Source organism: Chelmon rostratus, chromosome 5, assembly GCF_017976325.1.
Source record: "Chelmon rostratus isolate fCheRos1 chromosome 5, fCheRos1.pri, whole genome shotgun sequence".
Taxonomy (NCBI): Eukaryota; Metazoa; Chordata; class Actinopteri; order Chaetodontiformes; family Chaetodontidae; genus Chelmon; species Chelmon rostratus.
In genome coordinates this window covers 8,116,822-8,135,242 of record NC_055662.1, presented here as the reverse complement: position 1 = coordinate 8,135,242, position 18,421 = coordinate 8,116,822, and the positions used below count along the sequence as shown (strand labels likewise).

At 41.6% G+C, this 18,421-nt stretch overlaps 1 protein-coding gene across 2 annotated transcripts in view; it reads right to left on the bottom strand.

Annotated features, from left to right (window-relative positions):
• LOC121607207 (protein unc-13 homolog B-like) overlaps positions 1-18,421 on the bottom strand; it is a 181,070-nt gene that overhangs the window by 58,143 nt on the left and 104,506 nt on the right. For both annotated transcript variants that reach the window (XM_041937920.1, XM_041937921.1), the window contains exons 15-21: positions 17,374-17,593; positions 16,345-16,572; positions 12,856-12,997; positions 10,897-11,066; positions 10,544-10,659; positions 9,589-9,752; positions 7,851-8,001 (exon numbers count right to left, since the gene is read on the bottom strand). In XM_041937920.1, the coding sequence (XP_041793854.1) occupies positions 7,851-8,001; positions 9,589-9,752; positions 10,544-10,659; positions 10,897-11,066; positions 12,856-12,997; positions 16,345-16,572; positions 17,374-17,593 (1,191 nt within the window). The remainder of the gene's footprint in view (positions 1-7,850; positions 8,002-9,588; positions 9,753-10,543; positions 10,660-10,896; positions 11,067-12,855; positions 12,998-16,344; positions 16,573-17,373; positions 17,594-18,421) is intronic.

Genomic DNA, 18,421 nt, shown 5'->3' with positions numbered 1-18,421 from the left:
TACGTAGCGATGTTTCTACAAATGTGTGTATTGTGCACGAGGATGTAATGTCACACATGTGAGCACACAAGGGGTGCGATTCATATCCTGCCAGTTTCATACAATCCACTTATTAACAAAAAAATCACATTTGCAAATGTTTTATGAGTAAGGAAATGCACTCAACACCATTGTTAGACCTCAAGGATACACACAGGCTTTGTAACAGACACTGAATATACAACAGATGACTTGCACACTCACTTGCAGGGCATGCTCAGTGGGAGTTATTTGAGTTATCTGGGTTTGGTGTTTTGCTTAAAACATGGAGACACATGGACAGGAGCAACCGGGGACTGAACCACCTTATGATCAATGGCCAACCAGCTCGCTACAGCCAGTAGCGGCATCCTCACTGCTTTATTTCATAATTTAGCCACTACTCTGCTTCATATATTTTGGCAACACAAATGTATTAACATGTGATGCCAAGAAAGCACACCGAAATTGAGACAGAGAGAGAGAGAGAGAGAGAGAGAGAGAGAGAGAGGGAGAGAGGGAGAGAGAGAGAGAGAGAGAGAGAGAGAGGGAGAGAGGGAGAGAGAGAGAAAGAAAGAGGGAGGGGGGGGGGGGAGAGAGTACTCTGGCATAGTGGGAGTCACGACACGGCTGACAAACTAACAAGATAAAATGAGTTTTGTCTGACAGTGAGAACGAGGGGGAGGAAGAAAGAGAAGCTGGGTTTCCAGCCTCGATGGAAAAAAATTACATACATTTATCTAGCAGGCAACAATGCCAGTGTACCCAAATTGATGCAATTTGAGAGTTAAAAAGTGAAACAGCTATCATATCTCAATCTTTTAGTTTCTTGGAAAAGTAACCAGTCTTGGTTGCATAGACAATTAGAAGCCATTAGTTTGTACATTGGTAGCATGTTGGAAATGGTTTCCCTTTGTTTTTATCTTTAGATGAAAGTATGAACACTGGCCAACATTAATTATCACTAAAGACCAATAAAAAATTGCCAAATTCTAATCAACTCTTGAAAGACTCTTTCAACTCTTGTTTTGTTTGTGTCTAGTGTATCTGCATGTCCCACGGCGACAGGAGCAATACAAACAGTCAGTAATTATGGGAGGGAAAGCAGAAACACAGTGTTATAGCTGTGTGAGTCATGACAGTTAAGAAACCAAGGAGACGAGTTTGGTTTTGGAGAAAAACCCCAACACTAACTTGCACAACTACATGCCAAAGCTCAGCTCTTAAAGGATGCAGCAGGTAATATTGTATGGATGAATTATTTTTATTGTCAACAATTCCTTCCTGTGATATTGATCATATACCTCAACTGACAGTATCTGCTGATATGAATTACTAATGTGATACCAGAGCTCTCTTTTTCCGAAATTTAAAAACTGTATGGAACTAGTTCAGATCATTTTAATGCAAGGTAGCATGAGGCAAGTGGTTGCTGTGGTGCCGAAAACTGTCTGCAAGCCAGGTGACGTAATGAATGTAACTGCTAGCACAAATTTTGTAAGGATATCGATGAAGAAAAATGTATTTAATGTGGATCAGTCAATATAGATCAGTATCCAATCACTGGGCCAGCCCTTACTTTTGCTACATCGACAATAGGAACCAATTATTTTGGGGCTGAGTACCAGTCAGTCAGTCAGGCACTGAGGGTTTGGTGATTTTGTGGAGTTTATTGACAATAAGAAAAATATGTAAAACTTTTAATTGAACAGGGAATGAGAAAGGCACACAAAATGTGCTAACTTGTCAAAACTCCTCATTCTTTATGTTCAAAACCCAGGAACACACACACACACAAACACATGCACAACTGACCTCAAAAGCCTGAGACAAGGATAACGGATCAGTTTTGACCTCAAAATAGCACACTGACACATTGTCCTTCCCTAAAGCAAGCCCCCCCCCCCCCCCCCCCCCCCCCCCCACACACACACACACACACACACACACAGTAGCAGTAATAATTGTAATTGGCTCCGTTCTCCTCGTTACCTGCTCCCCACACACTGAGGGGCCAGTTTGTCCCTTCAGGTCTACTGCAGTGATTTTCAGGTCGGGGTACATGAACATCCCTGCCCTCTGCTGCTGTGACACAATTTATGTGACCATAAAACATTTGGCATATGTTTCGATTCATCAGATGTGTGACAAATATCTTTTTTATTTGGGAATAATTCATGTTACAAGCCTAAAGGTTTCATCTCACAATTAAGTTAAGTAGCCTAAAGGGGAAAATGGAAATGAACATTTCAACTTTTTCATTAAAGTCTGCAATCAGGTTTATTATTCTTAGAGAATACAGTGTAGCTGAGTAAGCTAATCGGGTCTGATATGTAACACTTCCACATTAAAATGTCTAAAAATGACTTAATCTATGTTAAGTATTTTGTTGATTAAAAAATTTATCAAACAACGTTCAAACCCAGAGAAACCCGTAATTTTGTTCAAGGTAACCGTGCATTTCATTGGTCGCCTGTCAATGGTGTCATATTCCCTTTCTGTCCTTAATTTCTAGTTTTGTTCTGAGCAGCAGTCTCAGACAAAGTGCTTCTTCCAATTCTTTATTACTTAATTAAGTATTGCTCAGAATAAGATACACATTATATCTTTTTTGTGACACTGTGGTACAGTAAACCGGGCTGGAATATGCGTTCGTAGGTGCATTGAGTTCAAATCAGCTGAAACAAACTCTCTCTCACAGCGCTAACAACTGATGTAACCAGGCTGGTGTCACCACCAAAGCTTCTTAGTTTTCCTTGTGGAGCAGGTGCAGAATCACCACATGCTGATAAAATAACTTTGAACAAGCTGCTTAAAGCAGATGACATTAAGTATCATGGGAGGGAAGGGCATGTCTTGCTCTGGTCCTGGAAGAACTTTTGCCCCAAAGCAGGAAACAAAGACGGGGACGTTTCCTGTAAAGAACATGTATTTTGGTTCTATTAAATGGAAAATAAAGACAAAGCTCTGAATTAAGTGAGTTGGTATGAGTCGATAAGCTGTCTTTAAAGAAGCATTATTTTACTTGATTTTCTACAGATGTTGTATTGTATTCAGCTGACCTGCTGTGCCCTGACTAGGAGACTCTCTAGGTTAGGCACGTGAGTACCAGTTTGTACACTGTCCATACAATAGATCAGATCAGTATCCGATCACTGGGCCAGCCCTTACTTTTGCTACATCGTAATAATAAATAATCATTTTCAGGGACCTCCTAAGAAATCACCATTATAGATCACTTCCTTTCTAGGAGATGATGACACTATGGGAACCATAAAATAAAAAGTTACCCAGTTGTATTTGAATTTCTCTGCTGAGGTCAAATTGGCCAACATATAATCCACAAAAAGGCAGGTAGCTTTAAAGCAAATCATTGCATTGAATGAGTTATGCTTTTGACTGCAGGCAGGCAGCACAAGTGTAAATCTCAACTCTCTAAATTCCTGCACTGAGCTGCTTAGTCATTATTGACACCCACTGCCACTACACCTCTTCTCCCACTCAGGTGCAGTCATATTCAAAGGAAGTCATGAATGTACAAAATGGGCACAGCAAGAAAGAAAAATGGGCACATCTGACAGAAGCGTCACTTTAAAAGAGCAAATGTGGGTTTCGGCGTTATCACACAACGTGAAGGATAAAACATTTTACCCGACATCAACCTAAATCACCTTAATTAAACTGATCCATGACCTGCTCTGCTGCAAAATCTTCAGTACACCTTCAATAATGAACATTTAAAGAGCAGCCATTGCTCATGAACAGGGAGCATTTTAAGAATTGTGAGAGCTTTTGCTGCTGCTGGAGAAAACTTAAGCAGCCAGACATTCACAGCAGCTTCACCAGGACTGCCTGTGGCTGACAACTAGAGAGCTTGCAGGTGTGAACGTGTACAACAGATAATGGCTGCAGGAGTAAACTGCACTCGCTCAGAAACTATTCCCTGGGAAAGTCATTTATGGTAAAAGCAACCAAAAATTGAATTATTTTTGCTCCCACTGGCAAAATGTACGGTTGTATCAACAGCTTCCCTCCCAAACAACAGGGGAGGAGTGAGAGGCTGACATGTCTGTAGTCTCCTTACTCTTGCACACACACACACACACACACACACACACACACACACACACACACACACATCGTCACACAGGCTGCAGGCACACAAACACACCCACACACCTGTACAACATAGCAGTGTCTCTAAAACTGTCAGCCGATGACATGATTTCTGAGATGAATTATGAAGAGCAGAGGTGAGGGAGAACAGATCGATATGACGGCATCTCTTCCCGGGCGGGGCAGACGGAGTGCGAGGCTGAAGTGAAGTTTCACAGGTTAGGAAATCACCTTGTTGCCATGGCAATGGATGCAATGAAATTGGCTTTGCTCAACATTTAAACAGACAAAGTAATGAAGAACCAGAAAAGGAGAAGGAGGGAAGAAGGGAGGAAGCACAGTATCACCAGAGCCGGACGAGAGAGACTGTGTTAAAAAAAAAAAAAAAACTGGCCGAGCAGAGCAGAAAAACACGCTCAGTGCTGCCTGTGGTTGTTCTGTCTGACACCAAAAATAATAAATCAATTAAGAAACAGAAGAAATATAGATGAAAGGATATCAAGCTAATACCAACCCAGACCAGAATGCAGTCATTTGCAAACTGTGTTCACCGACAAGAGTTTTATGAAGTGTCCATGAGCCCATGTAGTAACATCCTTTATCCAATCATGCTCACAGAGTGGTGAACCTCGCTCCATCCTCGCTTGTGAACGACTGAGCCTTTCCAGGATGCTCCTTTAATACCAAATCATGATGCTGTTATCAATCAACCTGTTTAGCAGTCTGTTGTGGCTCCTGTCCCAACTTGTTTGAAGTGTGTTGCATATATTTACACAAAAATCAATGAAGCTGATGAGGCAAAACATTAAATATATTGTCTTTGTACTGTCTTTAATAAACCAAAATAAATATGAGTAAATGTCCAAAAGGATTAGCAAATGATCACCTTCTGTTTCATTTATGTTTTACACAGCCTCCCGGGTTTTTTGGTATCAGGGTTATAAGTGATGCCTTAATAAATGGTTATAACTCACAGGTTAATCAATGTATTAAATAATAGTCAGTTTAGGATAATTAGTTTTTATTCGTGAAGCCAAAAACATTCGCTAATAGTCACTTAGTCATTAATTGGTGTGGGTACCGTCTCTACTTTAGAGTGTATATGTCATGCATCAATTCATACAGTAATTTGAGCTGAGTCACGCATTAATTACTGTCAAGTCATTACAGTGTTACTGATGCTCTCTATGATCATACAGGCAAAGATAGACCAGCTTAATTAAAATGAATGAATTACCCAGATACCCACATAGAAAAATGTCTCAATTCAGTGAAATTTAATGAGAGAAATACACTTATCCACCTCCAGCAGGGCTTATTGCCAAGCTGGCAAACCCAGAAGCAGACCCACACAGTTGTAGCCCTTGGTGAGAGTAAGTCTGTCTGCATCCCCTGACCCATTAAAGCAAGAATGCGCTGCCTGCAGTTGCTCGTATATCACCGGAGTCTGAGTGCAACCAGCAGGAGAACTCAAGTCGCCACTGTTGGCAAAGATCCCAGGAGTCATTAAGCTTGGCCTCTAGCTGTCATTGTCCCCCCCCTCCCCTGTGTGGCTCCTGTGGGGCCTGCGGGCTGAATTTGGGACACCACAAGGTTCAGAGCTGTTCCAAAGATCCCACAGTGATGAGACATTACCTTGTAATGAGAAAGATTATTAGCAGCATACAGGAACACCATCTACTGACTCTGTACAGGTCATTCTTTAGAAAGCGTTACAGAGAACGTGGGTCAGCTTGTGTGGGAACACGCCTACTTTAGGTCAAATTGTAGACTAATAACCTATAAAAAAATTCAATCTCAGTCACGCTTCCCTCTATAAATGTTAATTTTTGATTCTGGCTGTTTCTTTCTACTCTTTTTGATGGGTGTGGTCTGTATTTCGCATTAGAAATCCAATCAGTGTCATTACAGTGACTAAAAGATATTCGTATAATCCTAAAGAAACACGTCAAGATGAAAAGAGCATTTTGTGGTCAATGTTGAAGCATCTTGAAAGTAAAACGTATTCAATAAAGAGATGGCATTAAATGTTTTCTGTTTTGAAACATCAACAAACTCTCCATATCTTAATGCTGTTATGTATCTGCAATGCTCCAGGAAGACAAACAGTCATATGTCACTGTCATTGTTTTGAACTGTAAGTGTGGTGCAACCAATATCCATGTCAGGGGTATTTTTTAAGACTGATTGCTTGCTGCTATGGATGTATCATTTCCCAGGCGTCGTCAAAATCAAATCAGTGGTTCTGAGAAATCAGGAGTGACTGACAAAGCATGCAGTGAATAAAGAAACAGAGCCAGCCCATTAGCCCTGGGAGAAATACTGGGAAATGCAGGAGACTTCAAGGTTTAGCAAGCCAATATTTGGCACTGAAGTATACAACAGTTCAAAAGTTTGGAAACAACAACCACAAAAGCTCGATTCGGTCAGTCAGATGGTTGAGAGGACTGCTCTACATCCTGGTCTTTGATGCCCTTAGGTTGTAGAAAGTCCTCTTTACAAGTACATGTATGGTTTGCAAAAAAAGTAATGTTTTGCACACGGAGAACAGAAGGCTGTACGATGAACCAGCCAGACTGACGATTTCAGGGGCGGAAAGAGACAAAGATGCTTCTGAGGAAGAGTTATATAAGAATATAGGAAAATCACCTGTGCAGGTGTAAAGAGGAATAGGTTCCTGTTTCAGCATTAAGTGTGCAATGATGCCTCTGACAAGCTGGAGTGAGCGGGCGTGCTGCTTCAGCAAAGCTATTCTTAAAACTTCAAAACAGAAATAGAAGGTTGGTCTCAGGTTAGCAGTGTTGGAAGTGGATCACAGACTACCAGCTGAATATACTATGGACTCACAAATCACTGTTTAAACCTATTCAGTCTAACCGGAGAGTAGACTGCAGGGGGCCTGAAGAAAAACGGGTTCCCAAAATATTTAGAGCCTAATTACAAGCAACAGTTGTGGTTGAATAATGATGGCTGCAACAGCATTCTCCTCTGTCATGAAACACTGTGGGGACATCGACTAAATCGAAGTTTTAATCCTTTAATTATTCTCTTTTTGGGGCCGAAACTATTTAAAATGTAAAATAATACACTTGGTGTCTGAATCCTACTTTATTATGTTATATTAATGTTTTTCATAGCCATCACTGTTCACTAAGTCATCATGTATTTTGTATCATCTTTCCTCTTTGTGGACTTCTTTCCATTATACTGCACAGTGTTGATCAAGAAATTTCCTTTTTTTAACATGCAACAACGAGCTCCTGCACGGTGTTAATATTAGAGTACTGATTTGGAATTGGTCCCAATCTGATGCTGACTGCAATGTTGTATCTTTAATTCAAATATATCATTGGTCCAAGAATGAGCTACAAGCACAGTGTCAGGAAGCCTCCTTCCTCCTCCCTTTCCCTGTGTTTCCCTGTCCCCCTCGGTCATGTCAACCTTCAACTATACATCAGCAGTTTCAGACTGATTTAGTTGGAGATAATTGCGTTTCTATCATTGAACATACCAAAGTTTTCAGTCAGAGATGAAAAGCCGTGTATTGACCAAATGAGGTTGAGTCAAGGCTAATGATCTGGTGGGGACTCAAAACTACGTCTCTAACACTCTATGATTATCAAATCACCTGTTTCCTGTCCACTGCACTGGGATGATTGTACTGAAAAGACTAGTGTTTATCTGTGTTTATGTCATTGTGTCTGGTGGTCACTTACCCCGAAGTTGGAGGCTGCAAATCTGGCAGGAGCGGAGACGTTGGTGGAGGCGGTGGGGTGGGCGTAGAAGGCATTGATGTTGGCCAGCAGGGTGCTCATCACTGCTGGCACCCCTGACAGCATGTACTTAGAGGACAGGCAAGAGAAATGGCTGTGGAGGAAAGGAAATGAGAGAGATGAGGGGGGAGAAGGAGGAAGGGAAGGAAGGTTTAAAGGAGGAGATGGAAGCAGTAAAAATGTTAAAAAAGGCAGGATGAACATGTAGAGGGAGGGAAGGAGGATGAAACAGGTGAAGGCAGAAGGAAGGAGGAGTTGAGAAGGAGACATAAAGAGGACAGAGGAGGAACATAAATTAGGGAGAAGATTAGATGATGCAGGATTGGATGGATGGAGGGAGGAATGGGTTGAGAATGATTGGAGATGAGAGAGAGAAGAAATGCAGAGAGGTGGGAGCAAATTCAACACAGGTGAATTAAGTGACGACTGAATCGCTGGTGAACAATTGCTTTTACTTCAACTGTCATAAATATTACCCACATATCAGACACATCTTTACACAAAACGGCTCATTTACATGTAATGATAGGACAAATCAAGACAGTGAGAGGAAACTGCGGATCCTTCATATAAACATCATTAAAGGGGTAACTGCAGATCATTTGCCTCGTCATGAGTTGTTTTGCGTATGAGATAAGAACCCCGATGATGTAACCACGACTTCTGCCGGTTTGAGCTTTGAGATAACACATTTTTGCACGGGAAGAGGACTTTAAAAATCGGGGTCCTCGAGTTTGATTTATCAGGCATGGAGGGTCTAATGGAAGACGCTATCATGGGAGTTGCATCATGGGAACCGAAGAATGAGCTTAAGGCAGGATATCAACAGTCTTCTAGTGTCAAACTCTTCACATAGATCATTCTGCACAGCAAAGCTCAAACATGCAAATGAAGCAACAGCGAGCGGAACATATTATTGAGTGGAGGGGTTGCTAATTGGGGTGAGGAATACGAGACACCTGACAGCCCCCAGACTGTTAACTGACACATAGGAGCTTTTGTTCCAGTAAAGGAGTGAAAATGCAGCTGAAGCTCAGTGAGCTTTCAGTGAGACTCTTCTATAATGGCCACAGTGCGTCTGTGTATCTCAATCACCATTTCCATTTGGCTTGTTATGGATCGGCTCATATCCGCTGGGATAAAGTCTGGGCCATTCCAACTTCTGTTTACTCAATGCTTCCCAGTGGGATTATGTTATGTGATAGCGCTGCTTGGTCGCACTAAACACACACACACACACAAATGACAACATTATTAATGTAATTAAAAGAGTGTGTGTCGATGTGTGTGTGTGTGTGCTTGCTGTGTCTCCACCTGCCTGCAGTGATCCAATCAAACAGCCTGGAAATCTCGGAGGTGACAGGTCATCTTTTCTCATTAGATGAGATAAACTAATTTGCATGCTGTTTATAGTTCATGACAACCCCACCCACCGCTCATCATATAACCACATACGCGCGCGCACACACACACACACACACACACACACACACACACACGCACACAAACAGGCCTATAAATACTGCCCACAATCACACTAATTTTAAACATTTCCTGATTTGATTTACCCGCACATGCACACACTGGGCTGACATCGTGGCCTGCTGGATGAATTGAATGGGGAGTGCCTTGCAAACTTGCATAATCAGACACACGCACACATTTTAACACTTGGGCTTACGTCATAGCCTGGTATATGGACTCGATGCCGTAGCGCATGGCGAACTCGTCCGCAATTTCCTGCTGCACCTCCTCAAAGTAAACCTTCCAGGCATCGTCACCGCTAGCCACTGGGATCTTCACCACGCCGCCTCCCTCCACGTCGGTCGAGAAGTGGAAGATGTTCTACAAAGAACGAGGTTGAGCAAAAAATAAAACATCAGCAGGGCTCAAAGAAGTAAAGCTGAGCTGAGATGAGATGTTCTGCCTTCAAAGATTGTTGAAAAATCATCACAGTTAAAAAAAAGTTTGTCCAGAAATTGTCCAATTCATTCATTCTCTTTCTTTAACTGTTAACAGTTTAAAGGATTTTTCTGTTCCGCGTTAGCAGCCTCAAACACGACAAGCAATTTGACAAAAATGAAAAAGCTTTAAATCAAAAATCATTCTGCATCTGTGCTGATGTTCAAATAAACTCCAAAAGAATTATTATTACATCAGGAAAATGTCTATTGATCTTCCATTTTGTTCTTCACTGAATTTAGTGTTTAAACTATTGATTACTGTTCTGCAGATACAGTAGACTTATCTATTGAAAGGCCAACAACAATTTTGACTACAAATTGCTTCAAAGTCATTTCAAACGCAGATCATTCAATAGTTCTAATTTCTGAAATGTGCTGCTTTTCTGCTGCTTTTCTCTCTTTTATTCGTGAATTGGGCGATATCACTTTTGTCTTAGGGAGCTTGTGACGAACATTTTTCACTTTGTTTTGACACATTATAGGCTGAACACGTATCAAAACATTTTAACAAAGATGTGCTCGTGGCTTACTGCTCCTCTGGTTTCGCTCTGGATAAGAACAGAACTCTCTGTGGACAGTGACAGACACAGGCAGTGCAGGACTGCAGCTTATTCCCGTCAGTTTCCCCGTTACAAGTGTGTTTGTGGGCTTGAATGTGTCTGTGTGTAATACCTCATGAAGGCACGTGTACTGTACATGGTAGGGCGCCACCTTCTCCTCTCCCTCGATCTCCACACTGATCTGCAGACGAATGGCACCGGACACCGCCGACTTGTCTGTTCTCTTTTCTGGAAATGGAGACACGCACAAACCCACGTCTGACTTAAGTTAAACCCAGGATTTAAGACGGCAACTGTCACACTGTGTCCTCAAAAAGCCATGCTATGTGCACAATCCACACTCCGAAATGCACATGCATGTAAAGACCGATTATGTACTCATCTACCTCAAAAACACAAACGCAGAAATATACACACACATACACCGTGTTTACCACATTTCAATGGCTGTGACTGACAGCATACCGAGGTTGTACCAGACGTCCATCTCTCCGCTCAGGGTTCGGACCTCGATGATGCTCTGACCCAAGAAGTCGTCAGACTCCCTCTTCAGACGCTGCTTCACTCGTGACTTGATGTCATCGTCTTCGTCCCAGACCCGCAGCTTGATTCGATCTGATGAGTTGTGGCACTCGCTGCGGAGACGAGAGGTTGGGGTGTTGTTTTAATGAATGTGGGAGCACGCAGCTAAGGTGGAAGGTATGCATGCCTGGAACAAACTCACAAATGTTCAAAAATATTCAAAAACTGTGCTCGTCGATATCATTCTGCACCCTGGAAGCACTGATGTGCTGATTTGCAAGGGAAACATGTTTGGATGTCTTGGCAAAACCCTGCCTAAATTTAGTTGAAAAGCGAAAACCTTTTTATATGTATAGCTTACATATAAATGAAGCTTAGTCTCCCTGACTGAACTTTGCTATCTGTTTGCACATGCCTTCCAAATCAACCAGCACAGGCTCATTCATGTCTTCATACTCACACAATCACATTTGCATTTGCAGATTTCACCATTATATATTATTATTATTACTATGGCTATGCTGTCTTCATAGTAGTTCTTAACTTAGCAGATTTTGTTAACCTTTTAAAGTATGTTATCCTTCTTTGTTAACTGTGTGTTGAGCAAGTAGTACAGCAAAAAAGCAATTTCCCTGCAGGGATCAAAAAAGTTTTCCTGAATCTTAATTTGAATCCAGTCACAGCCTCATACGCTCACTTTTAGCCAATCATCTGTACGTTGTCAAACTTTAAATGTGTTCTCTCTCTCCGCTGTCATTCAGCTGCGTGCTAGCAGACTTTGTGACCCACCTCCAGCCCTTCACCACCTTAACCGTTAAAGCCTCTCAAATGAAAAAACCCTCCAATCAGAAGTGTTCCCTCCCACAAAGTCTTCCCAATCTCCAGCTCCATTTCTCATCTCCACCACCAGTGTCTAGCCTCTATGGGGGGTTTCCTTCATATTGCAAGCACCTAATTCATAGGACCACTCTCCATGGTGTTCTACTTCCTGCCGGGGTTTAAGCAAGTCTATTCCTTATGTAATGTAATCTTATTTCAAATTTTCTCTTATAAATCTCTCCTGATTAAACTGTTGTTTCCAAAGCATTTCAACAAATATATTTCAAAGTCAAGCAAGTCTGGGCTACATGTTGAAATACAGTTTGTTTGTTTTGACTGGGTTAATATTGACAGTTTTGTCTAGATGTGTGTACGTTTTTTGCAAGTGATCAAATCAATGGGACCTATGTAAGTAACACAACCGCTAATCAAAACGTTTGATTTATATGCTGACTGATACTAACCCAGTGCGTCTCAAAGCCACTTTCTTATGTGTTAAAAAATGTACTTGAGTTTATTTATATGTGCTTTTTACTCCACTTCATCTGTTTTACAGCTCCAGTTGCTTTGCAAATAAGAGTTTACATTAAAAACATGACTTTATAGAATATGATGAGGGGTTAGGGATTAAAATTGGCCTCAACTTGACCATTAACATTTTTCTTGTTAACCAATCTGTCACATTAATGCACAATATATGCATTAAAAAACAACGGAGGCCTGCTAGTTGGCTCTGAAAGTAATGAAATACAAATATAAAAAATAGATACATAAAATAATAATAACACACTGAAAGCATCAAACCTGCATAATCAATACTTTTACTTTTGATACTCTCCATTTAGGAGGTACTACTGATGCTTTTGAATGCAGTACTTCCACTGATAATAGATTTTTTTTTACACCCTCACAGGTGTTTCATAAAACTCTATGAACTAACACATATGCATGATGTGGTGTACCAATCAGGTGCAATGAAGCTAGCAGGAGAGTGTGGGACACACACACACACACACACACACACACACACGCATGCATGCGCACACACACGCACACACACACAATCCAGAGAAGAGCTCTTACAAGCTGAATTTTTCCTCCCAGACCGGGTTCAGGTTGCCGTAGATGGTCTTCGTTCGCTTCTTGGTCTTCCCAACTTGGATCGTGACATACGGGTCACTGGAGCCTGTCCTGTCCTTGGCCTGGAGACCCTGCGCACTTACAACTATTAACACACACACAGACACACAAGTACAGAGGGAATGACTATGAAAATTGCATAAGAACAACAAACACCTACTCGTTACCATCATCTTTCTGTCTCATTCACACACACAAACACACACACACATACACACACACACACCAAAACACAAGATATCACACACACCAAAACACAAGATATCACCCACACAGTTATGCAAAGCCTTGCACACAATACACAATACTCACGACTCACAGGCAGATGTTGGGTAACAATATTTCTAACCAAATTCCTTAAACAACTGTGGTCACCCGATGCTCTGCTGTTCTGTGCAACAAGTACTGATGAGGTCTTTTAAAAAGACTGAGAGCAGTGACAAGTGAACACAGAGAGTGTCACCAGCATGCTTGAAATCTACACGCCAGCATGTAAATTTGCTGTATTTCAAATAGCACTAAAAGGGCATTTGGAGAGCTTTCTGCAAAGGCAATTGTCCACTCTTCAATGACATGCAAATTTGCAAGCACCACCACAGCATATGTCTGAATATACAGTATTTCCAAAGCTATTGGCATTTCACATTTGAATGAGAGCAAGAGTGTAATTAGTTGCATGATATGCATGATGTGTCTTTACATTTCCATAGCCTTAGTTTGAGAGAATAGCATTGATGCAGTTGTGGTGATGTTACAGTTGGACTGGTTCTCCCATGAATCCACTGTCCCTGAGTGCTCCATAACGACTGCTTTCTGCATGAAGTTTGAGAGACTACACGTGTCAACTACCCCTGAGGATTACTGCAACCCATGGGGTCATTTCTATACCTGACTATGTTTTGTCACCATTGAACTTTACTACTTTCTGCTGGATTAATGTATGACATTTATTCCAAGGACAGATGCCCTATCTCACATTTTTAATTAAAGCAGAAAATAATTCATGTATCCACCCTTTGGTACGGAGCCGCTCCAAAATATAATGGCTCCTTCCTTGGCCAATGCTACACACTTCCACCGAGTTTCATGAAAATCGGGGCAGTAGTTTTTTCCGTAATCTTGCTGACGAACAGCCAAACCAACCAACAAACAAACAGAACTAAAAACATTACCTCCTTGGCAGAGGTACTTATTGCACTTTGTATTCTACACATTGCTTCTGTAGCACTCTGTCAAGAAATCATAGCAACGCCTTCAATACGAGGCAGTTTCTATGACACTTTGGCTCAAACAGCATCAACACAATCAATGCGTTTGCCTTGAAGACGATCTGTCTGGCTTCTCTTGTATCTAAGTTACAGAACAGTTAGAGATTAAAGGTTTATGGAGTTCACTGGAGACATTTCTTTGAGATGAAAGGTCAACAGGTGCCAAGGAGGTTGTTTAACTGAAGGAAGGTTGATGACTGTGAAAAGGTGCATGAGTGTGTTCCCTTAAGAGGAACAGAAGGTGAGTGATTTAACCCAGGAAGAGTACGAAGAAGTTTACTCATCTGCCAAAATAAAAGTACCAGCCTACATCCAATATTTTTCCCATTTCCTATACTGCAGTGCATAGAGGAACAGTTTCACATACGTATCGATGTAAATCTTCTATGCAAATAAGCGCATTTGGCCCAGCATTGGGCCGACAACAATCGTGTATTGGATCAGTACTTTTTTTTTCGGCTCATACATACAGGTGAAAGTCATATTCTGACACGCAAAAGCTGTAACACAGCCTCAATTTCAGCTTCTTGATTTCTAAATCATGTGCACTTAAAACTCAATATCATACAAATCCACATCAGCTCCTGTAAAAATCTTTGCCCGTGGTTCACTTAGTGTCATTGACTGATCCATTTTATCTGTGCTAAAGGGAATTTTGAATATTAATTGGTTGGGATATTCCCTAATGAAATCAACAGAGTTTTCAAAGAGCCCTCTGTAGGGCATCTCCTGTCAGTCCAACATCAAGTTCAATCACATCTTGTCTAATAAAACTGAGCTTCAGTTAAAAAGTGTGTCTGAATGCATTTCAAATGGGGGGACATGAAATGATTTGTACAAAAAGAAAAGAGTGAAAAAAAGTGAGAGTTTCAAACAATGAATGATTTATAGATGGTTTCTCCACTACATCTGAGGGGACAGCATTGGCTAAAACTATATGAGAAATATACAAACATGATATATGAACAATATCAGGGTTAATTCCATATAAAATCAAAACCTGATCATTTGTAGAATCTGTGAGTATGTGGTCTGACCTTGACTGGCAGAAAAGTGAGTGACAACGATAAACACCTGACCATGAACGAGATTGTGAACGCCTGTCCCTGTATGTCCTCTTTAATGGAGCTCATCGTTGGTGATCGGGGAGACAAGGTGTGATGGCTGCCATGGCAACACTGCTGCCACTATATGGTGTGATGTGTTTGGTTGCTTTGGTAACAGCAGCAGTCCTGATGATGTTCGGTAAAGGAAGGAGAGGGGAGGTGGGGATGCACGTCTGTTCAAATGAGTGAAGCTTGCAGATAAAGAGTCAGAGTTCCTCCACAGTTCAGAACAAGACTGTCAGATAAAAGGCGAAAGTTTCATGAATGCGGGACAGTTTCTTTTTTAGGTAATTATCTGGGGAAACCTGACATGCTCTGGTATAGGCCTCACATCGTCACTGCCGTGCTCTTCAGGTTCCTTGAGGGCGCTGAGACATAGACTGTTGATTACTTTTACTACGCAGCTTTCTTACATCTTCCTGGGATCGATTGTGCAACAAAACAGCTTTTTTTAACTTTCTACCACTGTCACACCATTTTAAAGTGTGTCTGAAAATGTGCTTTGAGGCCTGCCAAGTCGATGTCTCACCTTCTGATTTCTGGCTAAACATCATGTTTCTTAGCACATACCTGAAAACGTCCTATTTTCTGAACAGTTTTAAGCATAGAGCAAGAACTCAATTAGCTTCACTTTTTGAACATACTACTTAGAAAAGCAAACGGTGAGAACGTAACGTTGAGTTTGCTCTGCAGATTGACTTCTCACAGAGATATGAGTGTTATGCACACTGCACAAGTGTGAACACACACACACACAGTATCCTGTTGCTGCAAGCCTCAGGGACGCTGTTAAGATCCAGTTGGTGCATTGGTAATAATGTACAGACTAGACAACAGAGAATGATAGGAAAGAGAGTAAAAGGAGAGACGGGTTGGACAAGCTCTTCCTGTCTATCATATATATTATATAATAGCTGGCAAACAGGGCAGAGGGAGGAAACATCTTTTACTCCAATTCAAAACTAACGGAACAGAACAATATCAAGAAGGCAAATGTTCCCTATAAATAAATAAGGCAACTGTTTTCTATTTCAAAGTTAAAAATTCACTGAACGTACTGTTGATGGTGATCTTGGCTGACCAGTTCGAGGTGCCATCCAGGACGCTCTGCTTGATGCTCTTCATGTGCTGGATGTGGATCATCTTGGTGACGTTGAACAGCTTCCTGATCTCCTCAAAGATCTCCGGCTTGTTCCTCTCGCGGATCTTCATCCTGTCCTTCATAGCCATGATGATGTGCTGCGTCCGGTCCTCCGCCCCGGTCTTGGAGCTCTTCTCGGCCGCTCCTGAAGACAACAAGGTGGGAGAAAACGGGAGAGAAGGGTGGGTGATGACTTCCAGAAGGTACAAGTGAAAAAAAATAGCACTAGAAATGGTAGAATGAAATTATGCTAAATGATGGACCACGTGTTTTTCCGTTTAGGTTCATGACTTTTTTACGCAGACCTGTCAGTTTTCTTGCATACCTTTCATTCCTTCTCACACTTATTCCATTTCTGCAGGCAAACAAAACTACATCACAGAGATGTCTGCTTTGGCAAATGTATCCCCCAGTGACATTTTTGCTCAGACACTTTTTCTTTGTAAAAGCTCAACTTAGCTGTTGGAAGCTCTCACATCGGAGAGTTGAAAGGCAGCTGGAAAACAGCGCTGCATTCAAAAGCTAGCTTCTGATTAGGGAAGTGAGTCTCACAATCTGTACGACTGCACTGGCATTTCTGACAGACTTTTCAGTCAGCTCACTCCCTGCTCGCAGGGAGCAATAATACACGCCTGGTTCCAAAGAGCTGGGACGCTGTGTAAAACAGAAATGAAACAGAATTTGATAACTTGCTAATCCTTTTTGACATCTACTCAATTGAAAACAGTTCAGAGACAATATATTTAATTGCTTACCTCATCAACTTCATTGATTTTTGTATGTTTATTCTAAATTTGGTGACAGCAACACATTCCAACTTGTCCCAACTCTTTTGGAAGCAGAGTTGTAAACACAAAAGTCCAAAAATATTTATTTAAATATGTCGCTTATATTGGAGTACATCTCTTTCAGGCTTCTATTTTTAAAGTTTCATAACTTCACTTACTCTGCAGGCAGTCAGCGTTCAGCAGCTCCTGGCATTTCTCGTGCACTTTGACCCCGCACTCCGCACAGCGCATACCCTGCCGGGCGATGCCCCACAGCAGACCCTCGCACTCGTAGCAGTAGGTGGGCGTGGTGGCCGTCCACACCTCGAAATTGTGCGGCGTGGTGCAGGAGATGGGGTAGATCAGGGCCTGCAGGGTCTTCTTGTAGACATGGTTCTTCTGTTGGTGCAATGAGACAAAGAAAGATGGGTGGAGGAGAGGTGAGACGGAGGCAGAGGGTGTAAAAAGAGATGCGTGGGACGAAGTGTGAAAAACACGAGCAAGACAAAGACAACAAGGTGAATGACACAAGTACAACCAAGCGCAGAGAAAAGGCTGGCAGTGCAGACGGCAGGAGAGGTGACGCCAGAGATCGCTGGAGCAAAATGCAAAAGCAAGAATGAGAACACAACAACGGAGAGGGAAGGAATCAATAACTACATCAGCTACAACTGTTTTCTTCCTGCATGTGCTGATTTGGTGGAACATTGGTGTTAGGAAATTTCACAAAAGGGCCATTTCGAGGTGGCTACCGCTAAAAAGATATAGACATGTGAGCATGTGAGCATGCTAATTTGTGTTTTTATAATTCTTGGTTTCTTTACTGATAAACTAAATTCTGCTGTTGTCCAACGTAGGAGGAGTGTGGGAGGAGGTGAACACATCACAGGATGAAAGGACACCTTGACTAGAAGCCCAGCTTGATTTGGTAAACACAGAATTTGTATAGAGGAGTATGTGAGTCATTATTATCATGCTTATTATCATTCTTCTTATTATCATAGTAGAAATGGTGATATGGTGGTTTGAATGGTAGGAGCATTGTGTTGTATAAGAAAAACGATTCCTTCTTGTGTGGGTTTTATTGCTGTTATCTTTAATTTCATCTCCCGTCATCTCTGCCTCTGGTTTCACTCAGTCTTGTTCTAACTGCTTTTAACTTTATTGATCTAACCTCTGTTGTTTTAATCGTTTGTGCCTCTTAACTTTATTTCCTGTCCCGTGCTT